The 20,722-nt window shown below is 41.9% G+C and overlaps 1 protein-coding gene across 4 annotated transcripts in view; it reads right to left on the bottom strand.

The window, feature by feature from the left end:
- The window catches only part of efl1 (elongation factor like GTPase 1), a 110,126-nt gene that overhangs the window by 8,782 nt on the left and 80,622 nt on the right, over positions 1 to 20,722 (bottom strand). For all 4 annotated transcript variants that reach the window (XM_076109917.1, XM_076109915.1, XM_076109916.1 and 1 more), the window contains 6 exons: positions 13,804 to 13,951; positions 9,167 to 9,296; positions 8,784 to 8,910; positions 6,898 to 7,102; positions 5,201 to 5,724; positions 2,541 to 2,725 (listed from right to left, as the gene is read on the bottom strand). In XM_076109917.1, the coding sequence (XP_075966032.1) occupies positions 2,541 to 2,725; positions 5,201 to 5,724; positions 6,898 to 7,102; positions 8,784 to 8,910; positions 9,167 to 9,296; positions 13,804 to 13,951 (1,319 nt within the window). The remainder of the gene's footprint in view (positions 1 to 2,540; positions 2,726 to 5,200; positions 5,725 to 6,897; positions 7,103 to 8,783; positions 8,911 to 9,166; positions 9,297 to 13,803; positions 13,952 to 20,722) is intronic.

The following is a 20,722-nucleotide window of genomic DNA, read 5'->3' as shown; positions in this document are numbered from 1 at the left end:
GCTTATTTTCTCATTGCACAGTTACTGTCTTCCTCAGTTGCTCTGCTTCCAGTGCAGCTTGTTTTAAGTAGAGCTTTTATCCAATCAGAGTTCACCTCTGTGTCTCTAGGTAAGAAGAGAGGCCCGAGGCCTGCAGACTCACAAGTGAATCCCTTTGCAGTTTAAGTGAATGGGGACGATATTGTTGATTGTCATAGTGTTCAACCAATCAGATCTTTAGTTTGACATGTTGGGCGTATTCTTTGACGTGTCAGAGCCTTCTAGCTGGTCTAGCCATACGTGATTGGTCAGTGGGCTAGCCTGACATGTTGGGCGGTGTCAATCCCAATATCTGCTGCAATATCAAGAAATACAACTGGGGAGGCTCGACTGTCTTCACTGGCGTCCATGAATGGAGAAGGACTTCTTACTGGAACTAAAACGCCGGATGTACTGAACAACCGTGAGATTAAACTCTTTATTAACAAAGAAAGGAGGATGGACTTTGTCTTTAAATAGTGAACAGCAGCTCTGGTAAGTGAACTGATTTTGTTTTTACATCTGCAGTAGCTTCAATATGCTTGTTTATATATTATTATTTGTACAACTTGTTTTTATGAATATGGATTTTTGTTTGGTTTTATATGTGATGGGAATTATTGTTATGTCCTATGTTGCTCTGGGGACACATTTAGTCGGTGCACAGCAACAAGAAGACACGTGAAGCGGCAGAAGTCTATATACTCCGCGCAAAGTGTTAAAGTTAAAGTGTTAAAGTTAAGTTTGAGTTAAAGTGATCATCTTTTGAAGATTCATGTGTTTTTAAGTGGACTCATTTTCCCTCTCGGTGTTGACAGACGAATAAATCCGTCAGTAACAAGAACTAAGGTGTCGTGTATTTCCTGGAGGTAGTGATCGTAGCGTTACTACTGTGTTTATTTGTCTATTTAATATTGTTCCCTCTGATGTGAATAATATTTGAATGGCCCGTGCTCTTCAGTGTGTGGATGAATACGTGTGATAGCTCCGCAGGTTTTTTAATGCACTGTCTGTTCATTACGCAGCTCGTATTCATGTATCTGCACTCAGTAATTTGTGTATTTGTAGGTGTTGAGCTTCATTTTTACACGAAACAAATAATAACCGTAGCTGTGGCGTCATGAGGAGGCTCAACTGTGGTAGGACAGCACTGATGGCCCAGGTATAAAATGCACGGCCCGCCACTGCTTTAAACCCCTAAAGAGGAAAGAAATTGCTGACACAGCAAATCAAGTATTGGAGCTGCTCTGAATAAAATCTCCCCAGAAAAGTGATTGTTATGAGACATGGACCCCATTTCCTTCTGGTATTAGGATAAGTCTATCAGGAAATCCTTTCTTGATGAAGAAACACACATGTGAACGCAGTTCTAGACACATGTAGAACACATTGCTATTATAATGCAATAGAAATGTTTGTACAGTGTAAAACATTCAAAAGAAAAGAATCCACCCACCATGTTGAAAGTCCGCCTCTTCCTGCTATCTCAAGATGCCTTTCAAAAAGCCTTCCTTTGAAAAATAACTAGAACCGTTCCAGCAGTAGTGCTTCGGGAGACTTGAGGGACTGCTATGAACTGCAATAGGGGTTACGTGATTGAGCAACACTGGCACTAGTGCTAGCCAGCTTCTTAATCTCTTCAACCTCTTAATGTTTACCAAAACGACCAAACGGTAGCCTACTCATAGTAAATGGTAAATGTAAATGTACTGTGCAAGTTGGGGTTCAGTGTCTTGCCCAAGGACACATCGACATGGACTAGTGGAGCAGGTGATCGAACCGCCGATCCTCTGAACAACGTACAACCCACTCTATCACTAAACCACAGTCGCCCCTCAGCTGTCACAGCCTGCGGTGTATGAATGGGTCTGAATGGTTAGGCGATGATGGCCAGGTGGCACCTTGCATGGTAGCTCCTGTCATCAGTGTATGAATGGGTGACTAATGAAATGTAGTGTTAAAGCGCTTTGAGTGGTGGGACATTTTTATACTAAGATTATTGTTTGAGCAGAGGTCTTCAACAGGGGGTCCGCAACCCGTAGGGGGTCCGCAGAGGTACTGCAGGGGGTCCGCGAAATTTTTGGTTGATTAATCCAAGGTTCACATAACTCTCTGGTCATTTTGTATCCAAAATGCTCCCTCACTGCTGATTTATGGCTCCTTGTTGCGGATATAAGGCTGGAGAGTTGTTTCCCTCTGAAATGTTTACAGCAATGCTTCAGGTGAGTGGCACGACTCTCTCAAACACACAAAACAAACCGGCGCACACACACGGAGACGTGACTCACAACAACATGTCTCTATGCAAGAATCAGTCATGGTTATGAAACTGTGACGTATATAACCGCAGTTGGGCATATCGCTAAATTCCGACATCTGCCATTGCAATATTAATAGTTTATATAATAAAAGATTGTTGGCGTTCGTGTATCCATACAATTTTGCCATGCAAAATATTGCGATAATATGTGGTATCAAGTTTTCCCCCACCCCTAATATATACATATGTATATAATACTCACCTCCCAGTGGCTGAAGACCAGCTGTGGACTGGCCAAGCCGCTGGTCTTCTTGCGGAACTCGTCGGCAAATCCAAAGCTCTCAGCCACAGGCAGAATGGCCTTGATGATGAACATGCCCGTCCCTTCCTTCATCTCTTCATGGAGGACGCGACCCTCTCGCTTCCCCAGTACACCATACACCCGGCCTGGTATAGAAAGAGGCAAAGAACACATGATCACATTTCCTGGAAAAATTTTTTTTCCAGGTAAAGACATTTCAACAAACTAAGACAAAGGTTTGAACCATAGCCCAACCGCCTTATGCCTAGTTTGAAATCTGTGTCCAGCTATTTTTTGTTACTTCTTTACACAAGGATGCATCGATACAGATTTATCTATAGTATCCAATATTGCAGGTATATTCTAGCTGATTTATTAGTGTAGCTCTAGTTGGAACTGTACGTCTGCATGACAGTGGTTCTGTTTCCAAAGTTTTCAAAGCCTTGTGGGAGCTGTAATTAATGAATCCTAACAAACTAATCATACTGTTAGCTTCAGTAAAATCTTGATAAGCTCAGTTTTTATTATCTAGTGCAGCAGTAGATACTCATGTAGCAAAAAACATGGACAGGAAACTTTAAAAATAAGTCTCATCTTTCTAGACAGACCGATGAAAGAAGTGGCCTGTCCTAAGGCCTTTTTTTCGGGCAATTAATTTCACGTCAATTTATTTTTCCAAACTGTTGTTTATGTCATAAATACTATCACACAGATCGGAATATTACGGGAATTAAGCTTGATTTGTTATAAACCAACAACACCGAGGTTCCAATATGTCCATAAGCAGGGACATTTTCAGTATATTTATTGAGATAATGATTTATGCAAATAGCATGGACCCAGGAAGTAAGTGTGCTGCAGCACCTCCTAAAACAAGTAACTATCAACTAATGAAGTTGTGTTAAAACTATAGTGTTTTGCCCTTTCTTCCTGGGAAACTGAATATACGTATGTATAGTACACAAGTATTAGTATTGGGAAAGAGGATTTGCTTTGTTTTGTATCTGTTTATTATCATATGCATTACTCCATTATTGCTCATAATGTAGACTCTACCGATCATGACAACATTGAAGAGAGAGAGAAACAGAGCGGGCAGAAGTGTAGACGTCTCTGATCATGAAGCCCAATGTTACTTTCCAATTCTCCGGTTTTTAAGTGAAGTAACTTCACTGCAGACTCACAGAGTGACAGCTGACTCATATGAACGGGTCCAGTGTGGGTTGAATGTGCATCGGTAGGTCCTTGTTATATACACTTCGACTGTCTTTAGTTTTTTATTAACTATGAGAATCTGGTCACGTCTCTCGTCCAGACGCCATCTCACTCCCTCTTCTTCTCCTTTTTTTTCTCGCTCTTATAGAACATCCAGTAACTACAACTACTTTTTAGTTTTTTGCTGTGGTGGCCAAAATTGAGTTTGAGGCTATTTGTAGCAGTGGCTCTGTGCTGCTGTTGAATGCATATAGGAGCAACACACTCTTGGTAGAATCATGAATAAATACATACCATATACAAGGGTTCCCACTCTCTCCTTTCAGATGGCATTGATATCTGTTTTGGGGAGCTCTAATAGATAGGCGGGGGAGGGGCTACATTTGACAATTGTAACTTTCCAAATGACGCCACTTCCCGCAGTGATTGACGTGTGTGAAGGTGTGGAAGTAGAATTTGAACTTCTGTAAGTGCAAAACAATGAACCTGTGACTGTCTCATAATTCTCACTGCTATGATTCATAGTGTATTATCTCTCTCTATGATGGCAGGGCCTAGCAGCTACGAACACTTTTACACGGATTTTACACTTAGACACGGATGACACACCATCAACCCGGTTTGTTTAACATACTGGATACCCTGACATAACTGCAGATGTCCTCATTGCGATCTCAAGCTGCCTGACAAAAAGCTACAGGTGAGTTCTTCCTCTGCAACGGAAATGAAGTAGGGCCCACACTGCAGCATCCCTTCAATCTGCAGGGACAGCCTCAACCTGCAAGAAGGTCACTTGACTGTCAGAGTTTCTCCACTGGCTCAGAACTGGAAAATGCACATTGCCATTCTCCGACAGGAATCCCCTACTGCCAAAATAATGCTATCTTTACCTTTGAATTCATCTTGTAGTAAATAATTTAGAGTATATGTACCATGCAGGCACAGAACCGTGGTTAGAGACCATTCTAGTCTAGGGCGACTGTGGCTAAGTGGGTAGCAGTGCAGTCCTTCAATCAGAGGATCGGTGGTTCGATCCCCGATTCTGGCTCCGCTAATCGCATGTCGATGTGTCCTTGAGCAAGACACTTAACCCCAAAAATTGCTCCTGTAGCTGAGCCTACGGTGTAGATAAAAGCGTCTGCTAAATGACTGTAATGTAATGTAGTCACAAACAAAATCCCACTACCTTCCACTTTACTGGGGTTTAAGCAGACATCTCAGAGACAGATATCTCAAAACCTGGACAAATGAATGCTAAATTATCTACATGGAGGAATACCACTATAAGATAGAAAGTGTTTTTTCATTACTATTTTTAAAAAAACGTAAAAACTAATGAAACGGATCATCGTCAATCAAGAAGATTTTCTTTGTTTGGCAGAAATTGGTTGACAATGCTCTCTTACCCAGCACCTCAGCAGTGGCCATTATCTCGCAGGTATACATGGCTGCCATGAGTCTCTGGGGCTGAGCCTGGAAAGCGTGACGGCAGGCCTCCTTCATGGCAGCGATCAGCTGGCCGGAGACTGGCCCGTAGCAGTCTGCTGAGGCAGCCCCTGGCCTGCGCCTGGCCTGGAGCGGCCTGTCTGTCGTACCCTCCGCCAGTGTCTCACTGCTGCCTTCCACTTTGCTGTCTTCTAAAGTCCCATGGGATATGGAGTCCTCCTCCAAGGAGTCCTGATGTTGTGGGGGGGCTGAAGACTGGATGTCCCACTTCTCCACGGAGAAGCAAACTCCCATCAGGGGCTCCTCACACATGGGCCCTGACAGAGTGGCTAGCTGGAAGCCGCTGACTATGCTGTTATCCAAGTCCCGTATAACAGCGGCCTGAGCTCCAGCCTCGCCAGCTTTCACTCCCCTGTCCAAACACTGCCACACTGAAGGCCGCTGGTAGCCCTCCACACTGTTCAGCAGAATGTTGGGCCCATACCTTAAAACAAGAACAGTACACGATGAATACCTAAATCATTCATTTGTGTAAATACAAACCCCAGCTATGTAGTGCAGCTTCATTCCAAAGGATTTTCTTAAGACCACATATTTCAAACGCTAGTGCTTATCTGTTTTGAAGTGACAAGAAATACTGTATTTCTACAATTACTTAAAAGCTGCATTAATTGCGATTTGTTGGCCACTTGGAGACAGTCCAACAAGCTGTAAACACACCAATGACGTATTAGCACCACACACATTCGCAATAGCAAATGTGTTTCCAACAGTTTTTTATCAAACCATCCAGCAGACACAGGGCAATAATAACATTCATTTGGATTCGGGTTTGTGTCCACCTGATAAATTTAAGTCCAATATTCACTCTTTTTTAGCTCTGTTTAGGTCTCTACCAATCCTGAGAAGAATACCTGGCACCTTAGCTGACAAATACTTCACCATGTTCATGAGCTAGTCTCTGTCTGGTGCTGAGCAGGTAGTGTGCAGTGGGCTTATGACTGCCTGCTGCTGCTAAAAACAAGGGTGATGAGAAAAGTGAGACTGAATCCAAACAGGAAAGTTGTTGGCCGTAAAACCAAAACAGTGAGCAGACTCCGGTGGGACAAGAGGAGGTGTACTCTGAGTATACATCAATGATGCTTGGTGCTGAAACATGAGCTGATGGATCATGTTTCCCTGATGTCGAATATTTTATGTTAAGATACCAGCCATACTATCTGCCCAGAGAACTGTCTTAATGCTGCTGTTTACATTCCTCCTGGTGCAAATTCAAATTCAATACTACAGGAATGTACTACGGATTTTGTTGTGCTTGGTCATGTTTTTCTTGTGCAGCAAATGGGTGATAACTTCATTTGTTTTGCAAGCCTGTGCTGCATAATTATAAATTATCCTTAAAATCGTGGACAAAACAGAACGACTTCTAACTGAAATCAGATTAAATATGTATACAAAAACAGAGCAAAAGAGGAATAAAGGCCCATCTCAAATACAGGCCTGCTTTCTGGTCCTGCAGTTGAGGTAAATAAAGGCCACACTTCCTGTAGGAGAATGTTCTTATAATTAGTAGAATGTTATGTGCCATATGAGTCCAAACTGAATACATTTTGCCTCCCCTGATTCATGAACCATGTTGCTAAAGCCTGTGTCAGACCTGCGAGGCCCAAAGGCCCAGACATGCTCCACAGCATTCCTCCACTTCCTCCCCTGCAGCAGGCTCTCCAGCTGGGCCTTGAATCCAGTGATGGCCTCCAGGGTCCTGTGGCTGATGTCCAGACTCTTCCCCTCCCTCAGGGACATGTTTATCTGCTCCAGGGTCCGAATCAGCTCCGCGCTTCTCTCCAACAGACTGGTCACTTCTGACAGGGAAAACATAGCAAGTGGTAAGGTTTCATAAAATAGTGAAATTACTACACTTTACACGTCTGTCGCTTCAATGTCTTCATTATAGTTTCAATCATTTGATAAAAATGTGTTTTTACAAATCACTTCAAGCTGGTTTTCTATCAAACACTAGTTATCAGTATTATAGGCTGCAGGTGTGAATCGCTCCCTGGTTAGCGAGAATAAAAGCTAAAAGGTGTTAGCTGCAGTCATGGGACAGTGTATGTGGAGTTTCATCCAACAGGCTGAAGTGGTATCATAAAAACCTGAGGAAAGTGTGCAATATTTGGAAAACTAAAGTTGTGATCTTTAAGCTTTGTTTCAGTAAACTAAAGTGTTTCACTTTCTTCTCGTAACTTTAATCTCCGTTTATGTTTTAACTCAACACAATCTGTGCTTGTTGAAAACAAACAACTTGGGTATGTTTACAGATATTACATTTTCCCCATGATTTGTGCCATTCCTCTCAATCATTAAAGGAACAGTGTGTAACATTTAGGGCGATTAATTGGCAGCAATGGAATATAATATTCATAACTATGCTTTAATCAGTGTATAATCACCTTAAACTAAGATTCGTAGTGTTTCATTAGCTTAGAAAAATACATTTATATCTACATAGAGAGTGGGTCGTCTTCACGGAGTCCGCCATCTTTACCCGCCATGTTTCTACGGCAGCTCAGAACGGACAAACCAACGCTGGATCTATAGAGAGCCTTTTCGCGCTTTACGTCATCTGAAGGTAGGGATGCATTCCAAAACCCGGTAATAAACGGACCCGGTGGTAAATTATTAAAGATTGTAATTTGATAAGCCCCGACGATACTGGTGCTTTTTATTTGTCCTTTTTAAAGTTTTGATGTCATTTATTATCACACTGCAGCATCTGCTCAGCACTTTCTGTCGGGCTGAGCTCCTCCAACTATACACACACACACACACACACACACACACACACACACACACACACACACACACACACACACACACACACACACACACACACACACACAACAGACACAAACACATACATACATAGACAGAAACACACACACACACACACACAAACACACACACGAACACACACAAACACATACAAACACACACAAACAGACACAAACACATAGACACAAACACACACACGAACACAAACACACACACACACATACACACACACAAACACACACACAAAGTGCGAGCATAGAGGCTGCTGTGGGGAACCAGGTGAGGTGAAAGATACTCACGTCGATGTCGACCACCTGTTACTTGTTACTGCACGTGCACTAAAATATTTGCGAGTAAAAAGTCAATACTTTATCAATACATCTGTTCAACAAACACGGACATGTAAACAAAAGTGAAAGCTAATTCAATCGGTTCTGTCTGCAGTCTCTCATCCACCACCGCTAAGTTTACACCAACCCAGCACAAAAGCTGTGTTCTTCATTCTGTCTAAACTCAGAAATGTTATTTATTGTCTTAACATGTTACATTTGTTTCCAGTGAGGTATTAATAGCTTTAGATAGTTCTCTCTATGATGGCAGGGCCTAGCAGCTATAAACACTTTTACCTTTAGACATGGATGACACACCATTAACCCAGTTTGTTGAACATATGGTGAACCCTTTAGCCTGCTTGCTACGTCCAGGTCTTACCTTCTGGCAGGGGGAACGCCCGGACACTGACAGTGGCCAGTCTGTTCGGAGTGATGAGGGTGACCAAACCACCGGAGTCCACATGCAGGGTGTCAGAAGAACGACCCTGAGAGGCCTCTTCTTTCACCTAGCAGAACACACACACACACACACACACACACACTTATATGACAACCAATCATTTGAACTGAGAGACAACTGCTCAATGTAAATGTTGCTTCTTGCTCCACGGCTCCTTCTAACTGCCAAATTCTCCTAATGATTCCACCATGTTAATGTAAACTTCAACACACAACTGTAAAAACAACTGCAACAGAAAACGTTCTATGAACGGGTTCTATATCGACGTGGACTACAGTTCAATGAATGTGCGGTTGACTGACCTGGTGAATGATGGCTACTTTATGCTGCTTGCCCAGGTCTTCATTCACCATGTCCACTTTTGGAGGACGTACCACTGTTTCTCTGAATGGAATGATGGGCTTGGATGCGCTGATCTCAATTTTAGCAAACCTTCAAAAAGACAAGTGAAAATCCTGTTATTGACACTAATGATAGTTTGATCTCCATTGTCTACCATCAGCTTCATGCCACTTTGATATTGTAATGTATTACCTTTATAAAAACTTAAGTTACTCAATATATAACCTGAGAACTGAGAATAAAATACATTTTAAGGGCCGGATTTACACCAAACCAGGCGTCGTGGCGACCATCATTTGAGTGTGGGTAGTGACTTTAGGCTGTAAGGACCACAGCTGTGCTGCAGCAAAAAATGTAAACACAATCAACTTTTGGAGAAACGCAAGTTGACGTCACACTGTGGTGACCAATCACTAAAATGCGATCAGACCGGAAGACAACCAAGGAAAGAAGAAGCTTATCTACCACGTAGCATTCCACTGTTTACCGAGCAGCTACAAAGATGACAAAGCGACTGACCGCCACCGGGATGATTTTTCCACTGCTATCAAACCATGATATCAAAGACGCTAATCGTCCAATGGAACTCCAGCCGATAACTGTCTAATAATGTAAAGCCTTTTTACAATAGTTGTGGACTAGGGATGCCAACTGAAATATGCGTCTTAGTAGCGATCAGTTCTAAATGAAACTATTGTTCAGCTCCCAAAGCGGGGGAATGATAGAAGCAACTGAATATCATTCTAATGTGAGCACAAACTAAATAAACAGCAGTTTTTAGTTTATGATAAACACAATGACAGCGGAGGTTAGGAAGAGGAGTGAGTTCAGGCCAAGGACCCCCAAACTGACCCCCGACTATATATATTGTATAAAATTGTGTTTTATATTAAACTGAGCCTAGTGCCATGTATAAACATACCTCTTTATTGTGCATTCAATACTAAGCTATTCAAATAATACACAGGTTCATATATTCATGTTTTTATTTTAAACATGTGCAAGGTACAGTGAGTAGGGTGGCCGTGCACTGCCATTTATAAACAACTGATACCAATGCCAATATCAACATTGTCTGTCAATTGCATGATAATCATACATACAAGCTATTGAAATTGATGTTTTCATTTTAAACATAAATGTGGAAATGAAAAATGAGTGATGGCCTATTAGTGCCACTGCCATGCATAAAGATACCTGTTATCTTGCATACAATACTGAACTATTTTGAAAAAAAAAAAGAAATAATAATTTTTAAAAAATTGTCCAATCAACCAAATATTTCGTGGACCCCCTACAGTACCTCTGTGGACCCCCTAGGGGTCGCGGACCCCCTGTTGAAGACCTCTGGACTAAACTATTAGCGAGATGGAGAGAAATGTTGCTAAAAGACAAAACTACTAAAGAGATGAAGAGAAATGTTGTAGAATCTGTAGAACATGTTGCATTCTGCTTACACAGGCAGTGTGGCCTGGATCACAGTAATTACACCAACTCACTGTATATCATTCTCTTCAGCTTGCTTAGACAAACCTGGGAATAACTCATAGAGCACTATTGGCCTTTGCATTCTCCATTCAACTATCTGTATTGCATGGAGCTCTTTAATATTGATCAATACTGCTCTAAATGGCAACTCTTTATTAGCATAACATCCACGGTACAGACTCCCTCCAGGTTCCCATGCTTCACCTACATTCCCCTGGGTCCTAAGTCCCTCCATGTACAGCTTCTTATCACCCTCTATGTACCAACGTACATAACAAATACCACACATATTACGGTAATCAGCATTGCATATGTGTCTGACCAAAATACCAAAAAAGAAATGATTCATTCAAATTATTTTTTTAGAGTTTTTAAAGTGTTTTTGTATGGAATATGTATAATACACTACTTTTGAATTCATTATTGAATAGCAATGCGATTAATCGCAGAAAATCATGCGATTAATTGCGATTAAAAATTGTAATCGTTGCCCAGCACTAGTTTATTTATGTTATTTGAAACATTGCTATATGGAAATAAATGGAGCTTTGCAATAAAATTCCCATAAACAGCCAACTTATAAACAGTAAACATGGTCAAAAGCGCCTGAGTGCATCTTTATAAATGTTATGATAAATGGTGTATTTTAGCGTATTTTTAATCAACTTTACAATCACAGTTGTAGTAAAGAGTAGTAGAAGACATTCAGTTGCATAATTATGATAATAGAAAATGGACTGTACTTGTATAGCGCTTGTCTAGTCTTCCAACCCCTCAAAGCGCTTCACACATTTACCCATTCATACCCATTCATAGACCACAGGAACACGAGAGCAATATGGGGTTAAGTGTCTTGCCCAAGGACACATCGACATGGACAAGTGGAGCCGGTGATCGAACCGCCGATCCTCTGATTGAAGGACGACCGTGCTCCACCACTGAGCCACAGTCGCCCTCATTATGCATACATCTTGGTTATAATGTTGACATGGCTTTTACAATTTTGATTACATACTATAAACGAGGATAAAAATATTATTTTTTGCATCCCTAACCCTAGCTTTCAGGAGAACAGAAATATTCATCTTAGCCATATAGTTGAGGAGCTATTCCTGATTCATTTTGGGTATGCTATTTTGGGCTTTTTGTTCTGAGGGATAAGGCTAGGGCTTACCAGGTTACGGTCAATTCATACTTTCTTTCTTGTAGCCAGCATGGAGGGACAACAGGCACACACACATTAGACATCTGACTGAGTCTACATCTTGCCGCTAGTCAGTTTTATCTTTTTGGTTTAGTTAGGTTTAGGCAACTAAGGGCATTTTCACACCGGAAAGTCCGTATCACATTAAAAAAACTGTTTTCAGACAAAAAAACAAACCAAAACATGGTTCAGTTTGTTCTGGACCGAGAGCACCTCTTAACATCAGACGCTTGGCTGTTTGGTCTGGACCTTGGTCCGAGTAGGTTTCACCCCTGTAATTTCGGTTCAGATCAAACTAAAAATTCTGAAAGTCCAGACCACACATGATAGGTGTGAAAGGACCCTAAGATGACTTGGTGGAGATAGAATTCAGGATGTGAACCATGGCCTCAAAATCTTTTGTGACATTATAAGGACGAGCTACTTCTACCATTTCTTCTGAGAAAGTATTTGCAAGCCCATAAAAAGTCACGTGTATTGTTAAAATGCTGTTGTTTTTCTGGTGACAGGACTTGATTTAACCCTCATCAGATGTTTAAATGTACAAGAACATGATTTCTAATACAAAATATATTTGGATTATCACTTGTTGCACAGGTGCAGCGCTACACACTGCATGGGAACCGTAGTTAGTCACGACTATCTACTCACTTACCAAATTGACAGTGTAATGGTAGGAAAAGAGGGGGCTTTTAAAATAGAATGAAAGGCACGGACATGATCGGCCATGTTCGTCACCAGCTGCTAATGAACCACCCAATAATGTATGGTCATACCATGCCATAGATACACTCCGGGTGCGCTGCACACCTCTCGCCACAAAAAACCCTGTTTCACCCAGTAAGTTGTCTTAAAAACTATTTTTTATTTCATCAGTTTCTGGGCAAAAGCAGCCACCATGTTATGAAAAAACAGGACTCCCACCAGACCTGATATAATTGCCACAGGAGCAAGCTCTCGGTCCTAATTGCCACAGGACATAAAGTTTGGTTCAAGTTCAAATACAATATGCGCCTTCATCAGTGAGGTGACCAAGAAGCAAATGAGAACTCTAAAAGTATGAGGGTTCCTCTGCAGGGAAAGGAGAACCTAACAGCAGGGCATCCATCTCTGTGGCTCTCAGCAATCAGGCCTCTCCAATAGAGTGGTTAGATGGAAGTCACTCCTGAATAAAAGTCATATTAGAAGCCACTTCAAGTTTGCCAAACAGCTCTGAAAGCAGCCTGAGAGCAGGAGGAAAAAGATTCTCTGAGGTGATTGACAAAAGTCTCTAGCAATAGGTCAGGTGAAAACAAGGCACCATTACTGTAGTAACGACGTTGGTCTGATAAAGCATGGTGAGGCAGGATCTGGGAGCCATTGAGTGAAGCCAAATAAGAGAGATCCTTTAGAAAAACCTGCTCCATTGAATCATTCACTTTCAGTTAATGTGTCTTTCTGTGTCTCTGCTCACTTCCACATATGTTTGGTTGAATCTACTGTATTTTCATTGAATTCAGAAGTGGGAGGGAGCAATGTATTGCCCAATAAATACAAGGTTACGGGGAGGGCCAGTGTTTTAGATGTCTCAAATAAAGCTTTTCTGGAAACAGCAAGAAACCTGCCTCTTAACTGAATTTGCATTGTCATATGAGAGCACAACAGTGACACGAGGACAAAACCAAATTTGTTACTGAGAAAATTCTCTAAAAATCTATCTGCTAGTCTATCAGTGGAGGCCTGCAGCGTACCGACAGAGAGAGGCAGCGGTCAATATGTGATGATGGCTGGATAATGATGGTGCTCAGCCTCTCTCAATCTGAGTATGAAGTAGACAGGGCTTTAATTCATTTCATTTCTCATGACTTTGGCATAAGGGACACAGGCAGAGATAAAGAGACATTTGGAGATGACACACACACTGACCGGTCTCTGAGGTCGTCCAAGCAGCGTTGGAGATGAACCTCACCAGCAGTTACCAGAACATGTTCTCCTGTTTCCTGAATCAGAACCTCAGCACAGGGATCTGCCTGGTTCAACAGACGCATCCCACGCACCAGCTTTGGCATCTCACCTAGCACACAAACACATAACCAATATGGTTTCATTAGTCTGAATTAGTAGTTTATTGTACAACTGCATGTTAGGGAAATAGTGGGTAAAAAACAACAAAAGAATTACGAAGCCTAGGGAGGTTACTACTATAAATACTATCCTGAGAAAAAAAACTCTCAGGATAGTATTTATAACATCATACATTTGTGAGAAAAAAAACTTGAGCGAAAATGGGATTAAAAGTAACAATTGAAAAAAACAGTGTTTTTCTCAAGGAACTACATCGCTTCATCACACCACAGATGCCACCTGCAGTACGTGAGTTGTCCAGTGCAATATACCTTCATTATATAAGTATGTATTCATGTACATGAAAGAACACAAAAAGATGACAGCAAATTTCAACCAACAAGATGAAGGGGTCTACTTTAATAGTGTCAACACAAAAAACATCACAGACTTAAACTTCAAAACCTAAACTTCATTACAACCATCATAACATAGATGACATGTGACCTCTGCATTTAATCCATCCTCAGCAATGGGAGCAGCGGGCTGCAGTAAAGGTTCAGTGTCTCACTGAAGGACAGTAGGAGCTGTGGATCCAACAGCCAAGCTCCTGGTTAAAGGACGACCTGCTCTATTTTGGTTCATGAATATGCAGCAGCACAAAGTCCAAAATGGCTGAGTGAAGTGGAAGATAGATTTACGGGTGTGGTGATCAAGAAATACACTCTCAGCCAGTCACATGGCCATCAGTAAGTCAATCAATCGACCCAACGCTATTTGAGTTTGACTTCTACTACATATAACAACATGAATGGTCTGATCATATAATTGAGTGGACAGTATTTGCACCATAATGCATTTCAATGATGAAACATGAACCACAAAAGAAACAGTTGGAAAGGAGAAAAAACAGTCTATTGTTTGACCAGCGAATGAACTTTCACGTTGCTGTGAGTGTCGTCTAAAGAAGCAGATGTGTCAGAATGTGATTTCCCGACAGTGAGCTTAATGAACAACGGTCTACACTGCTTTTACAGTGCGTTCTGGAACACTGAACAAAATGGCTAACTCTCAGAGCCGTTTACTAAATGTTGAACCGTTTTGATGCAAAACAGCATTTAGAGCTTTCTGTCTTTGTAGTGAACACAGGATGCATTTTATTACCAGGAGTTCTGTCCCTGCAATGCCTGCCCCGTCTATACATCAGGAGCATATCCAGTTTGTATAATGTCATCATTGGAGTCTACCAACATGCACACTCACTGAGCTGCTGTCTACACACTTAAAAGCTGTTCGGTTTTGGAATGGCACATTATTAGGGCCCGAGCTACCGACAACGTCGGCCGCGAAGGCCCTATTGATATTGTAAGGGGTATTATTATTAGGGCCCGAGCAACCGACAACGGGCCTGCGAAGGCCCTATTGAAACTGTAGTGGTTATTATTAGGGCCCGAGCAACCGACAACGTCGGGCCAGCGAGGCCCTATTGAAACTGTAAGGGGTATTATTAGGGCCCGAGCAACCGACAACGTCGGGCCGCGAAGGCCCTATTGATATTGTACCCGTTTGGGTAAACGTACGCATGGTTGGAGGACTTGCCATGCATGAAAACTCACCAAATTTTGGGGACTTGTCAGGCCTGGTGAATATAGCCATCTGAAAAAGAATGCATCTTACTGTGTTAAGAAATGGCTCTCTAGCGCACCCTACAAGTCGGACCGGCGACACCCCTCGGCTAGTATGTCCGATTGACTTGAAATTTGACACACATGTCCACTTGAGCTAGTGCTACAAAAAAGCCAATCAGACCCCTAAGCTCCGCCTACTTAGATTGTCCACCATATTGAATTTAGTGTAAAACACATTTCTGCGAACTCCTCCTACATGCTTAGTCCCATTACTACCGAATTTGCTGTGAATCATTACTGGATCTACGTCATCAGAAGTTATCAAAAGCTCTTTGATATCTCTTAGCGTTTACAAGATATGGACCAATAAACTTCTTAGGGGCGTGGCTTAATATCAATACACATAACTTCTCAACCGTTTGTCCTAAAATTACCAGATTTTCAGCATATGTGCACATTGCATCCTCTAACATACCCTGATATTTATTTTGCATTCAACAACTAGGGGGCGCTACAGTAAACCCTCGAAGTTGTGCTTTTTGTCACTTTTTGCAGATTTCAGCCTTCACACTTTAACGAACTCCTCCTAGAGATTTTAAGCGATCAACTTCTACTTTGGTCAGGATGCTCTTAAGACCTTTGTGATTAAAAGTTATCAAAATTGAGAGTTTTCATCAAAGAACCTTGACGTGGCGTGGCGGCCATTTTGCCTCATTGTTTATGAAAAAAGAAGTTGTTATAACTCCAAGGTACATTATCCAATCCGCACAAAACTTCTTATGCATGATGCTACTTCAAGCTTGAACATAGTTCAATTGAAAAAATTTCAATAACTCATAGCGCCGCCTACTGGCTAAAGGAAATGTCATATTTTATACTTTTCTTTAGTCCTCCTAGCCAGGTGACCTGATGAGTGTCAAATTTGGTAAGGATAGCCTTAAGACATTGATGATGCATTATCATGAATATTGTGCATTTTCGTTCAACGCTGTTGCCGTGGCGACACATCGTTCGCCATGAAAAAGGAAGCTGATGGTTTAGTGGGTTGGGATGCTCGAAAACTCATGCAAATTTGTACATGTGTCAAAGGTCATTGGAAGAAATATTTTCTATGATTTTTTTTAATCGTCCGTTTTAGATTGTCTCTATAGCCCCCTACAATATTTCAAAAGAGTAGCCCCAGCGCTACGTTTGAGCTACATGTATGAATCTTGGTAGGCACATGTATCATATGGAGACTTAAATATAAGTCTCTTGGGACCATGCTCTAAACCCTACCGGAAGTCGGCAATCTTCATTTTTACGTCATTTTTCTATAGAATTTGGCTTATTTCTAGTCGCTATACTTTAACGAACTCCTCCTAGGGACTTCGTCAGATCCTGTTTAAATTGTGTCAGTTTCATGTCAAGACCGTTGTGATTAAAAGTTATCAAAAGCTTTACGTTTGACGGAATCGTTTAGCCGTAGTGGGCGGCTACTTTAAGTGATTCCCTATGAAAAAAGCTGATGTAACTCAGCTGGACTTGTTCCAAACAGTCTCAAACTTCACATGCTTGATAACACTCATGGCCTGAGGATGTCTACAAGCTAATTTTCACTAGTACTCACAGCGCTACCTGCTGGCGAAAGGAAATCTGGATTTTGTGACAAACACCATCCGATTTACATGACTTTTACACCATGTGGTTTACACTTGACACAGAGCAACATAATGCATGTTTGCACGCGTTCTGTAGCGCCAGGCAGCGGATACAGGAAGCGTCGGACTATTTGCAAAGCATCATTTCCAGCATCAGGCGGTCCACGCGGGATTAAAAACGTCTCGCTCGCGGACGCGCCGTCCGACGGTCGCGGACGTTCTCGGATGCGCAGGCCGGAGTCCCGCCGGCATCCCCGACGCGCTGCAGATTGCGAGAGCCCATTCATCGCTGCTCGCAGCTTTAATTATGATTCTTATTTTTGTGGGGATGGAGCTTGTAGGGGTACTTGCCATGCATGAAAACTCACCAATTTTGCACACCTGTCAGGTCTGGTGTAAAAACTCTGCTGCCATAATTTGCATATTTGTGTGTAAATAAATGGCTCTCTAGCGCCCCCTACAAGTCGGACCGGCGACGCCCCTCGGCCAGTATCTCCGATTTACTTGAAATTTGACATACATGTCCGTCACCGCTAGATCTAAAAAAAAGCCTCTCAGACCCCTAAGCTCCGCCTACTTAGATTTTCCGCCATATTGAATTTAGTGTAAAACACATTTTTGCAATCTCCTCCTACATGCTGGGTCCGATTGCTACCAAATTTGCTGTGGATCATTATTGGATCTACCTCATCAAAAGTTATTAAAAGCTTTCTGATACCTCTTAGCGTTTAAAAGATATGGACCAATAAACTTATTAGGGGCGTGGCTAAATATCACTACACATAACTTCTCAACCGTTTGTCCTAAAATTCCAAAATTTGCAGCATATGTGCACATCGCATGCTGTAACATACCCTGAGATTTGTGTTGCATTCAACCACTAGGGGGCGCTACAGTGAACCCGCGAAGTTGTGCTTTTTGTCACTTTTTGCAGATTTCAGCCTTCGTATTTTAACGAACTCCTCCTAGAGAATTTATGCAATCAACTTCTCCTTTGGTCAGGATGCTCTTAAGACCTTTGTGATTAAAAGTTATCAAAATCGCGCGCTTTCATCGAAGAACCTTGACGTGGCGTGGCGGCCATTTTGCCTCATTGTTTTTGAAAAAATAAGTTCTTATAAGTTGTTATAACTCCAAGGTACATTATCCAATCCGCACAAAACTTCTTATGCATGATGCTACTTCAAGCTTGAACATAGTTTAATTGAAAATATTTCAATAACTCATAGCGCCGCCTACTGGCTAAAGGAAATGTCATATTTTATACTTTTATTTACACCTCCTAGCCAGGTGACTTGATGAGTTTCAAATTTGGTAAGGATAGCCTTAACACATTGATGATGCATCATCATGAATATTGTGCGCTTTCGTTGAACGCTGTTGCCGTGGCGATGCATCGTTCGCCATGAAAAAGGAAGCTGATGGTTTAGTGGGTTGGGATGCTCAAAAACTCATGGAACTTTGTACATGTGTCATATGTCATAGGAAGACATAGTGTGTATGGGTTTTAGGCTTGTCCGTTTTAAATTGCCTCTATAGCGCCCCCTACAATATTTCAAAAGAGCAGCTCCAGTGCTACGTTTCAGCTACATGTATGAAACTTGGTAGTCACATGTATCTTATGGAGACTTAAATATAAGTCTCTTGGGACCATGCTCTAAACCCTACCGGAAGTCAGTAATTTTGATATTTGTGTCATTTTTCCATAGATTTTGGCCTATTTCTAGTCGCTATACTTTAACGAACTCCTCCTAGGGACTTCATCAGATCCACTTTAAATTTTGTCAGTACCATGTCAAGACTGTTGTGATTAAAAGTTATCAAAAGTTTTACGTTTGACGGAATCGTTTAGCCGTAGCGGGCGGCTACTTTACGTGATTCCCCATGAAAAAAGCTGATGTAACTCAGCTGGACTTGTTCCAAACAGTCTCAAACTTCACTTGCTTGATAACACTCATGGCCTGAGGATGTCTACAAGATTATTTTCACTAGTACTCACAGCGCCACCTGCTGGCAAAAGGAAATCTGCGTTTCGTGACAAACTCCTCCAATTTACATTACTTTTACACAATGTGGTTTACATTTGACACATGATGCATGTTTGCACACATTCTGTAGCGCCAGGCAGAGGATACAGGAAGCATCGGACTATTTGCAAAGCATCATTTCCAGCATCAGGCGGTCCACGCGGGATTAAAAACGTCTCACTCGCGGACGCGCCGTCCGACGGTCGCGGACGTTCTCGGACTCGCAGGCCGGAGTCCCGCCGGCACCCCGACGCGCTGCAGATTGCGAGGGCCCATTCATCGCTGCTCGCAGCTTTAATTATTTGTGATTCTTATTTTTCTGGGGATGGAGCTCGTAGGGGTACTTTCCATGCATGAAAACTCACCAATTTTGCACACCTGTCAGGTCTGGCGTAAAAACTCTGCTGCCAAAATTTGCATATTTGTGTGTAAAAAAATGGCTCTCTAGCGCCCCCTACAAATCGGACCGGCGACGCCCCTCGGCCAGTATGTCCGATTGACTTGAAATTCGACACGCATTTCCGTCTCTGCTAGATCTAAAAAAAAGCCTCTCAGACCCCTAAGCTCCGCCTACTTAAATTTTCCGCCATATTGAATTTAGTGTAAAACACATTTTTGCAAACTCCTCCTACATGCTGGCTCCGATTGCTACCAAATCTGCGGTGGATCATTATTGGATCCAGATCATCAAAAGTTATCAAAAGCTTTTTGATAGCTCTTAGCATTTACAATATATGGACCAATAAACTTCTTAGGGGCGTGGCTTAATATCAATACACATAATTTCTCAACCGTTTGTCCTAAAATTACAATATTTGCAGCATATGTGCACATCGCATGCTGTAACATACCCTGAGAATTGTTTTGCATTCACCGACTAGGGGGCGCTACAGTAAACCCACAAAGTTGTGCTTTTTGTCACGTTTTGCAGATTTCAGCCTTCGTATTTTAACGAACTCCTCCTAGAGAATTAATGCGATCAACTTCTCCTTTGGTCAGGATGACCAGGATTAAAAACGTCTCGCTCGCTCGCTGTTAAAATGTCAGCAACAAAGTTACTGTTGGAAATGTAATGGTGTTGTTAAGTACTCATATAGGTACTCTGAATCAGCAAGTACTCAAATGTAAGTACTAAACCCATCCCAACCCATGTCTTTCACTCTCTTTGGCTGTAGCTCCCCAACACATCCACATATTTAGAATGCTAGATATCTGGAATGTGTCTGGATGCACCTTTAAGACGCTAGGCTCACATCTTTGAACAGTTCACACAAAGCACTTGAGCACTGAGTCAATGCGGATCAGCCTCTAATCTGGGTCTTTTGTTTGGGAGCTTCAAAAACTGTCAGCGAGTACATTGGTCACTCAAGTTAACATCAACCACGCTCTTTTCCTAAAACTCACTCAGTGGTTTTGTTGCCTAAACTGAACTTCCTATAAAGACAGAAGTTTATTTTGAAAAGGCACTATGCATGTAACACGCGTA

Source organism: Anarhichas minor, unplaced genomic scaffold (assembly GCF_050575085.1).
Source record: "Anarhichas minor isolate MPS153535 unplaced genomic scaffold, ASM5057508v1 ptg000042l, whole genome shotgun sequence".
Lineage (NCBI taxonomy): Eukaryota > Metazoa > Chordata > Actinopteri > Perciformes > Anarhichadidae > Anarhichas > Anarhichas minor.
This window is presented reverse-complemented; position numbering and strand designations above follow the sequence as displayed.